The 10,000-nt window shown below is 37.7% G+C and overlaps 2 protein-coding genes across 6 annotated transcripts in view; one reads left to right on the top strand and one right to left on the bottom strand.

The window, feature by feature from the left end:
* Positions 1 to 5,786: 5,786 nt before the first annotated feature.
* LOC136835580 (carbohydrate sulfotransferase 4-like) overlaps positions 5,787 to 10,000 on the bottom strand; it is a 16,702-nt gene continuing 12,488 nt past the window's right edge. For all 3 annotated transcript variants that reach the window (XM_067099268.1, XM_067099270.1, XM_067099269.1), the window contains 2 exons: positions 7,963 to 8,118; positions 5,787 to 7,406 (listed from right to left, as the gene is read on the bottom strand). In XM_067099268.1, the coding sequence (XP_066955369.1) occupies positions 7,227 to 7,406; positions 7,963 to 8,118 (336 nt within the window). In that variant the 3' untranslated portion in view covers positions 5,787 to 7,226. The remainder of the gene's footprint in view (positions 7,407 to 7,962; positions 8,119 to 10,000) is intronic.
* Positions 7,928 to 10,000, top strand: part of LOC136835584 (meiotic nuclear division protein 1 homolog) — a 28,890-nt gene continuing 26,817 nt past the window's right edge. For 2 of the 3 annotated variants that reach the window (XM_067099283.1, XM_067099276.1), the window contains exon 1: positions 7,928 to 8,067. The gene's annotated coding sequence lies outside the window, so the exon portion shown is untranslated. The remainder of the gene's footprint in view (positions 8,068 to 10,000) is intronic. The other variant, XM_067099285.1, reaches the window with a different exon arrangement.

The raw sequence follows: 10,000 nt of genomic DNA, 5'->3' as shown, positions 1-10,000 counted from the left end.
GCAACTGACCCAGAAACGCGTGTACTACCAGCCTACTTAAAACCTATCACTCAAGTTTGGTTTGTGCGCAAAACTCCTCCCATACTTCCGTTTCAGAGGGTCTGATTGATGGGAACCAGGTTCTAATGTGAAAAGTTTAACTATGGTCTCAAAATAATGACTGATAGTCAGGCAGTAATCATTGACAACGATCGGCGTCGGTGACCCTGGTAGTTGTGACGCCAGATAACCCACAATTAATCAATTAATCATTGACAACGATTGCCGAAAATTAACAGAAAATTTTGATGGTATGAATAAAAATTACCATATATATACGGTATGTATATATATATTTATATATATACATATATGTGTGTATATATCTATTATATATATATATATATATGTATATATACCTAAATATATATGTATATGTATACAGAAAGAATTTCTCAAAATACGAAAAACTGGATGGACAAAATTGGCCGTTACCTGCAATTATCGGCGATTTATCTCAAGCTGTGTCCCCTCTTTGATACCCGGGCGTCTCTCAGTTTCTCTGAAAAAAAAAAAAAAAAGGTTCGAAGACGATCAGCTATTAATACACACCTACCATCAGCTCAGAAGATGACGCTATCCAACCAAAATCAGCTGATTTACGCTCAAGAATGCCTTGCAGTCTTTTAAAAACTCCAAAGAGTCTTGTTTCCAGTGGCCGTTCCAGTCTCTCTGCAGCTAAGAACTGAACTGCAACCTGGCTGCGTTCTGTAACGCTGCTTCGCGAAGGCAGTTTCCTATCCACCTTAGATTCTACTGGTGGAACGTTTCTCGCATCAGATTGGTGAATGATTTTGCTTCCGTGGTTCCCATTGGTGGTTCGCAGCTGAGTTTCAAGAGCCTCAGTCTAGACTTTGTTCGTACACTATTGAGCGTCGCCAATGAACAACTGTATAGCGATCTCGTTTGTGATTCAGTTTATATAAACTAATGCTCTATATGGTGTTCCACTGTCATCGAAAAAATATTTCAAATGTTGAAGAAGATTTATATCAGTGCGTATAGACAGTATCACTGGTGATCCTGTGAAAATAAGGATTTACAGATATACTATTTGGAGACCATTTTATTGTAGAAATTTAGTAAAATCTGAGAAATGGGAATCAAATTTTGATGAAGTGTATTTTAGCAATATTTTAAAATCTATCCAGTTGTCTAGAGAGAATTCAATCTTTTTTTTTTTGAGAATGCGATTAATACTTCTCCCATTCTGTTTTCAGATAGTCAGAGTTTTTTTTTTTATTTGTTCCATCAGGAAAATACTTTTCAAAAAATCGCTAATGGATCTGATCATAGCCAACATGGCAATGATACCTATACCACGGCTTCAAGTGCGAATTTGACCTTGTCACTGGTCTACCCTGTACGGGGGGTAGTGCCATCAGTCACGTGGTGCACTGTAGGCATTACTCAAGGTTCTTCGCAGCGTCCCTTCGGCCATTAGCTGCAATCCCTTTCATTCCCTTTACTGTACCTTCATTCATATTCCTTTTCTTCCATCTCACTTTGAACCCTCTCCTAACATATTATAGCTTCGTGGTGCAACTGCGAGGTTTTCCTCCTGTTACATCTTTCAAACCTTTGTACTGTTAGTTTCACTTTCAGCGCTGAATGACCTTATAGGTCCCAGAGCTTGGCCTTTGGCCTAAATTCTAAATTCTCTTTATCTATTACTGGTCTAGTCAAGGACCTTGAGTCTAGTGTCAAAACAAAAAACCCTCGTATGGAAAATCTGAGCTCTTATGGAAATAGAGAGAGAGAGAGAGAGAGAGAGAGAGAGAGAGAGAGAGAGAGAGAGGTTTTTATTTATATGAATTATAAGCAACATGATCTAAAATCTTAATGATGAAGATTTCCTCCAAGTGTCACGTGATCTCCAAGGGTTCTTGTCTGTAAGCTTTTGCGCTCACCGTGAAAAACAAACTCAGTTATATTCTGTGTAGCTCATCAGCTGGTAGAAACCTGTCCACATCTGGAGCGTTTATTTTGACAGCATTCTAGCTCTGTCTAGCAGCCACTCCTGTCTCAGGAACTTGTTTGAATTCTTAGAAACTGAACCTCAAGAAGCTGAATTTTGTACCTTGCCAGAAGGCTTATCGTTAACCGATCTGATTATAAAATTTAGGCCAAAGGCCAAGCACTGGGACCTATGAGGTCATTCAGCGCTGAAAATGAAATTAACAGGTTTTCCTCCTGTTACACCTCTGACACCCTTTTACGCTCAATTTCAGTTTCAGCGCTGAATGAGCTCGTACGTTCCAGCGCGGGACAATTGGCCTAAATCTTATATTCTACTCCATTCCATCTTGTCCATCAGAATACAGACAATTCCAGGAGCAGAGGGTTAAACAAAACACAGGTTTCATATAGTCGCTTTCTTTTCAAGGTCTAAGGAAAGTAGATAGTTCACTGGGCAGGACAAAGTCCTGTGGAGTCTCTTGAATTGAATGAAGAGGATAACTTTCCTTAGGCTAATTGATCTCTATCGGAGAGCCATCTGTCCGTCTATATCGTACTTCGGCGTCACGACAAGAAAGCTCAGCAATTCTGAGCCTCGTTTCAATCGGGCTGTAGTCATCGTGAAAAGTACCAAGCCAGTACTTCCTTTTACTGTACCTCCGTTCATATTCTCTGTCTTCCGTCTTTCTTTCCACCCTCTCCTAACAATTGTATCAAAGTACGACTGAGAGGTTTTCCTCCTGGCACACCTTTAAAACCTTTTTAGTTTTCTGAAAAGAAAACTGTTGTGCCGGCTTTGTTGTCCGTCCGCACTTTTTCTGTCCGCCCTCAGATCTTAAGAACTACTGATGCTAGAGGGCTGCAAACTGATATGTTGATCATTCACCTTCCATTCATCAAACATACCATAATGCAGTCCTCTAACCTTAATAGTTATTTTTATTTTATTTAAGGTTAAAGTAAGCCATAACCGTGCGTCTGGCAACGATATAAGCCATGCCACCACCGGGCCGTGGTTAAGGTTTGATGGGCCCCAGTTCATACAGAGTTATACCGAGACCACCGAAAGATAGATCTGTTTTCGGTGACCTTGATTATACGATGTGCAGAAAACTCGATTGCGCCGATCAAAGAAACTTCGGCGCACTTTTTAACTTGTTTACTCTGAGTTTCCTTTTCGGCGCTGAGTGAATTCAAAGGACCCAGCGCTTGGCCTAAATTGCCCATTCCATTCCATTCCAGAAGTGCCTACAGTTGCCCAATAGCACTCAAGGATAATTGCAGAGGAATCTTAAAAGATTAGAGGAATATGTTAGATACCTCATTCCATATTCTTTATGTATCTGTTTCGGGCTTTTTTAATGCGATCTTCGCTGATCTGACGGTGCTGTGCAAACGTTCCTTCTGACAGCCATTCCCTTTATGAGTTGCCAGTGTTTACATTTTTAAGTGTTATTTGATTTCTGAGATTTGCATAACCTCACAACCACTCGTTAACCCATTATGATCACTTGCTGACACGAACGGTTTGCATAAATGATCTGCCTTATAGATTTTTTATACTGATGATTTGGCACACCTAAAATCACTAGATATTCATTATGGATCAAGGTCGTTATGTAATATCTTCATACTTTTAGCGTAAGATTGAAGCAAAATATGAATTTCCAGAGCAAGTTTACTTTTCGGTTTAGTAATGAATTCAAACTGGATGTGTTGGTTCAGTAGCTTAACGCAAGCTCGTAACGGGGTTCTTGAATGTGTGTGCTCCGGAAGTGGATAATATTAAGTCTCCAATGCTCAGGCTTTCTTATTAGTAAAGAAAACTTGTCAGAAACACATTGACAACTTATTGCATGCATATCACAAACAGGTTGAAAACAAGTCGACCATCGTAGGTGGAGAACGAATCCCTAGCAAACGCTGGATAATTCTGTGGATCTTTCCTAGATAGTGACCCCCAACAAAGTTCGGGGGTCGTTATCTAGGACTAATATTTCTTGGGAATCGTTATCTAGGACTAATATGTCTCGGGGGTAATTATTATTATGATATTTTTACAGTCTTTTCTTTCTGTTTTTACGGTAATCCCCAACGGACTTGTACCAAACACGCCGCGAAGGTGGATACACACCGGGTTAAAACCCTTGGGGTCACTATCTAGGAAAAAAAAGAAACCCATGGGGGATTCACTCACTATCTAGGAAAGATCCAATTCTGTAAAGCGCAAGTTGAATACAAATTGCTGACTTGTATCCAACCTGTCTATGATGTACGTTGTAAGTTGCCCACGTGTATTCATGACTTGTTTTACTGTACTGTGGATGCACCCTTGAACTCAGACAAGCGCAAACTCACTCAATATGGATTTTAGTTCGTCAAAAAAATAAAAAATATAACAAAGCTGTAATATAGAGGACTGGATACGCGTTAGCTGTCAATATAAACATAGATTCAGCCAGAAATAAACATAGTGATTCAGGCCAGAAAGTTTTAAAATTTGGGGTGTTCAAGAGAGAATTAGACCTATTCATTCAAAACCAGTTTAGATAGAGAAGAAATTGCTGTACAAGTTATCAACTATAACTAAGAGCTATGACTGTTGATGATTTTCTTGTGAGTTTCTTTAGCATTTTTTTTATTTTCTTTGATAAAAAGAATATATAGTCCTATCAAGCCATGCAGTCTTAGTATTGCTGAATAAGTACACCCATATACACCTGTAAGCTCTGTGTGTGTTCTAGTGTAGAAGCATTTGCCTTTTTGCATGTTTATTTTTAAAATTTAGTTTTTCTTTCATCATTAGTCCCATTGCTTGGCCTATGGACTAGACCTGGTACTCTGTTTCATTTTAATCCTTCGGGCCAGCCCTATGAGAGCCGTTAATCAGGAAAGTGGTCTGGTTAAACTATTTTAATAATGATATAATAATAAGGGTTCTATATAACAAATATGCTTCTTGTTCAAAGCTTGAATCAGCTGAGGACTAATCGTCACTTGCGCCTCGTCAATTGTTTTATATGAATCCATATCACGTACTCTCAAGTAATTATAAACTTTAAAGTATACTGGTAGGTCTAAACTTTGACTCAAGATCTATTACTTTGCACTGATAATTTCCCGCGCGCCATTCCGTAATTCCAATTTTGGCCAACAGAGGGCAGTGTCACTCCATCTTTGTTTTCTATATAGTCATTGGTTTGACACTGCGATAAGGGTGTTCAGTTTTCAAGACTATCCCAGTAATTAATCATGATTTTATTTGGCTTGCTGTCGTCTGCCAGTGGCCTGTACATTACAATGATCTGAAAATGCAGGACTATAAGCAATAAACATTTATCTTAAAGTTAGCTTCAAAAGAAAATGCAAAATTATTCTTATTAACCTCATAGCTTTTCTTCCGTGTTATTTTCATTTTGGTTCAAAATACCTGAATTGACGTTATAGGCGTTTGTAACCGTGTGAAATCGAACATAATTGAGGGTTACGTATGACAATTTTTTCTAAGATGGCTGCACACTTGTACCACCTTCGCATCTTGAATTCGTTGCGAGGCATTCCTAAAAGTGTCATTTTATTTTCAATTGTAAAGAACTTGCTATTCCACCAGAGTAAAAAATCTGGTTTCATTATACACCAGCTATCAAACCACTGCAATAGATTTTCCACAGAGAAACAGAGAATAAATTGTTTAGCCAAATTTCTGAAGTAAAAAAAAAAAATCATGAAACTTGTTCACCAAAGGTTAGCCTACAGTTTCCTTCTCTGGTAGGAATGATAACGCACAATATATTGATTATCTTTTATTGCTCACTCACACATCCCATGAAACATGATTCCGGAAAACGTGATTTCAACAATAAGTGGCAGAACTTACGAAAAAACATATCAAAACATCAAAAATTCAGTCTCCAGCACTCATTAGGTAGGAGAGTTTGTCAATGAACACAGCAAGTGAAAGTGTACACAAAACGAGAGACTCTTAATCCGCACTTGAAAATATTGCTGAGAATACTTGGGAAGAACAGACGTTCAAGAATAAGTGCAATTGAGAATATGTACAAAGAGAATCGTTTTTGCATAGCCTTGATTACAGAGGATTGTGAAATGTTCAAGATTTTTGTTGCTGAATATAAATGGAAATATCCTTGACATGTACAGAACAATAGGTAGCACCCCGCCTCATTCACCTCCTCCCACCCCCCTAAAATAGGCAGAAGTGACACGCCTGCATTGATATACTTTTTCATTGCATCGTTTTGTTTGTTTGCAAGGTTCTCAAAACTTGGTACATAAATAAGTTTCCATATTTTTCATCTTAATAGACAATGCTACGAATTTTACCACATGTCTGCATGAATCTGGTTTACTGAACTGGAGCGTTTGTTTTGCAATATTACAACAATGACGATTCAAAGAAATTCATGTCCAAAAAAATGGCTCATATCTTACGTTTATCTCTTGCTCCATCTTCGCTAACTCCGCTTGTCATGAATTGACATACACATCTACTTTGCTGCTTCTAGACAAGAACAGTTCCTAACAAAAGAAGAATAATAAGAAGAGGGAAAGTGAGAGGAGAGGAGGAATATAATAAAACGAGCGAGGGAGCCGTTTTAAAGAAAAATCCCATCAACTACTACTACTACATGCAAAGGTAAGTTTTAGGTATCACAAGACCACTTGACGCCTGAAAATCTTTCCTCACTCATCATCAGAGATGAAGTGTGGACGGATATAATTACCATATGAGATGCTATTTCCCACGTGTGATATCCCACGCATTCCACATAACCTAAATATTGAACCAGGTCATCTGACTCAGCGTTAACAGAATGTTGATGAAAAGAAAATAGAACTGCGTGAGATTATTTTTGAGCAAAATATGGTGTCGCTTTTATCTGTTTTTTTTTTTTATCTTTGCATTGTGAGAGAGTTTTGGTCAAGGCTCTTTAATGATTATTTTATGATAATTTTCGATCAGAAGAGAATTCATTTTCTTCCTTGCAAATGTTCAGCACTGTGCCATGTATATAATTTTGTTTCTAACAGATAAAGAGATTTTTGTTGTAATGTGTAAGCAGCGTATGTATGTGTATATATACATATGTATGTATGTATATATATATATATATATATATATATATATATATATATATATATATATATATATATATATATATATATATATTTACTATATTTACTATATGTCTAGCTTATTCTTTGGATTAAGGATACTCATCGTAATTTGTAAAATTTGTGTACTCCTGCTGGTCCAAGCCAACGAAATACTTGTCATATGCGGCGAGTTTGCTGGGCACGGGAAAGTAGCCGAGCATTTTGTAGTAAAATTTGCAGCCGTAGTCTACTGAACGGCTCTCCAGGAGAGTAAGTTCAATTTGCCAGTTCTGAAACGAAAGAAACACATCTTGATGCCTAAATAACCATGATTGTCACTGATGATTCTTCTATGCTGTGCTTGAAAAGAGAATTAACTTTCAATTAGACTATTGAAAAGAACTGGCTAGAATATTTAAAAGTCCACATTTTTGCAAGTAAAGTAAAAGCGTGAGCAAAAGGAATGAGTCCTTACAGGTAAAGTATATGCCAAGTCGAAGATAATTATATAAGACACAACACATCTACAAGCCATACTGCATGCACTTCCTCTCACTATACTACTCCTATCAGTGCTGCCACACATGGAATGTATTTATAGCCATTACGATGAAAAAATTAAACTCTTCATACTAAATCTACTTTTCCAGGGCTACCAATATCTGAGTGAACGAGGAACAAAAGTCAAACCTGCAGGGCTACCAACGTCGGAGAGAAAGAGGAACAACTTCAAAAGTCAAACCTGCAGGGCTACCAATGTCGGAGAGAAAGAGGAACAACTTAAAAAGTCATACCTGCAGGGCTACCAGCCTGCCACTACCGGAGGGAGTGAGGGTCAGCTCATACCTTTGTCATCTGTAAGCGCTGGTCTTCAGGAACTTGCAGCCCGAGGATTGCTATGACCTCCTGGATGCGAGCCTCAGGCACCTCGAGGCCAAGAAACTTGTACAGGTAAGAGAGCATCGTTCTTGGGTATAGAACGAAGTGTTCGTAGTGCAAAATCTGAAGAAAAAAAAACATAGAATGGTTGGGGGCACAATGTTTGACAGTAGCTTCAGATACTTTCGCATATAAGACGAACTGACTGATTACCAAAGGCTGTTTGCAGCGTCCGTACGGCTCCAGCTGCATCCACTTTTTAAAACTAAGCTATACTTACTTAGCCTTTTACATTACCTCCGTTGCCACCTCCTTTCTTCCATCGTGTCGTCCAACCGCTCCAGTTCCTTCGTTTCATTGTCGTAAGCTCTGAATGGCTCAAAGTGCCCCAGATTTTCATAAATCAAATGAAAATTGTCCCTTTCCTGATGCAAACAACTCGACGTATTGTTGCCGTAGCTTCATATTCTATGTTAGCACATTTTTAGTTCAACCTTGTCAACTTATCGTATCTATTACTTATCAGTTTTCTTTGCAACGCAGCTTGTAGGGATATTTTATGCTTCTGTAATGGTAAAAAAAATACCCTTTAGAGCAAGGGTTTCCAAAGTGATTGATTGATCTCGACCCCTGGGAATCGATTGGAAAGAGGCAGGCGTTGATCAATTTTGGCGGGCCAGCAAGAGCAAGGGTTTACTAGTTTACTAGACTTCTGGAATTATAACGTAACATTCGTTTGAGAGTTAAAAATGAAAAATATATTAATATTTAATCAATATACTCGATAAGCACATTACCATTCGTCAACATTTTTAGATTCGAAAATATTTTAGTATAGACTTGGTTCCATTATGAATTTGGGTTGGGGCAATGATTGGCTGGGTACCAATGTCCACGTTCTTTTCCGTCTTGTGCTCAAAATGAATGTTATCGAGAATTAATATTATTGAATATCATATCTGTTTATTTATTGTACATTAGTGGGGATTTCATATGATTAAACGTTCCATGCAAGGGACAGTGCCTTTAAACCCATGAAAACAAAATTATTTTTTTTATACATCATGCTTTATGTCGTACCAAATCATCTAGAGCAAGTAGTATTTGATCGAAATGTATCTAAAGAACAGCCTTCGCGGAATATTACGCCTGAATTTTGCTTATCTTCAAAATTATAACATTAATATTTGGTTATTGCCAGTTGCGAACATGTAATAGGGTGTTTTGGTGCTTGTTCATATAGAGAGAATATGAAAAACAGGCTGTTGAAAGTTTTCTCTGACATACCATGACTGAAATATCATAAAATATGTAAATTACAAAAACATTACAACTTATCTAGTCTTCTGTAGTGAGTTAATGACTATAAGCTTTTAAGACAAAAATTGAACATCTTGAGATATCGTGTATGCAGTAGAGGTGTACAGTGCAGTGTGGGTGATGGGGTGCATTGATGGTGAGCTTTCAGTCTGGGTATGTGAAGCAGTTGATTCTGTGGAAGTTTTCTGCACAATAGGTTCAGCCAAGAATTATCAGTTGACGTATGGACGTTTTTCTTCTCTAGGACCACGGCCTTTTATTGTCAACTAGTGGAATACATACAAACATACATAAACACACACACACACACACACAGATGGAGGAATCAGCTTTGTTAAACAAAGAAACACAATGAACCTTTCAAGAGGAGCCTGGGATTCAGATATTATAGATAAAATCTTCCTCCAGCCAACGATTAAGAAGATTAAAGAGAAACTGTCAACTGGAGTGACGTAACGGCTGACCTATGGACCTTCTGGTATAAATACTGCTTTTCTAACTCTTCCTCATTCACTATTTGGCTTATGAGAGAGACATTTGGTCTCTGAACTATAGCCTTTATTTTCTACATTTTGGCATTTTTAAGGGCTTATATTATATATATATATATATATATATTTATATATATATATATATATATATATATATATATATATATATATGTGTGTGTGTGTGTGTGTGTGTG

Source organism: Macrobrachium rosenbergii, chromosome 55 (assembly GCF_040412425.1).
Source record: "Macrobrachium rosenbergii isolate ZJJX-2024 chromosome 55, ASM4041242v1, whole genome shotgun sequence".
NCBI lineage: Eukaryota > Metazoa > Arthropoda > Malacostraca > Decapoda > Palaemonidae > Macrobrachium > Macrobrachium rosenbergii.
This window is presented reverse-complemented; position numbering and strand designations above follow the sequence as displayed.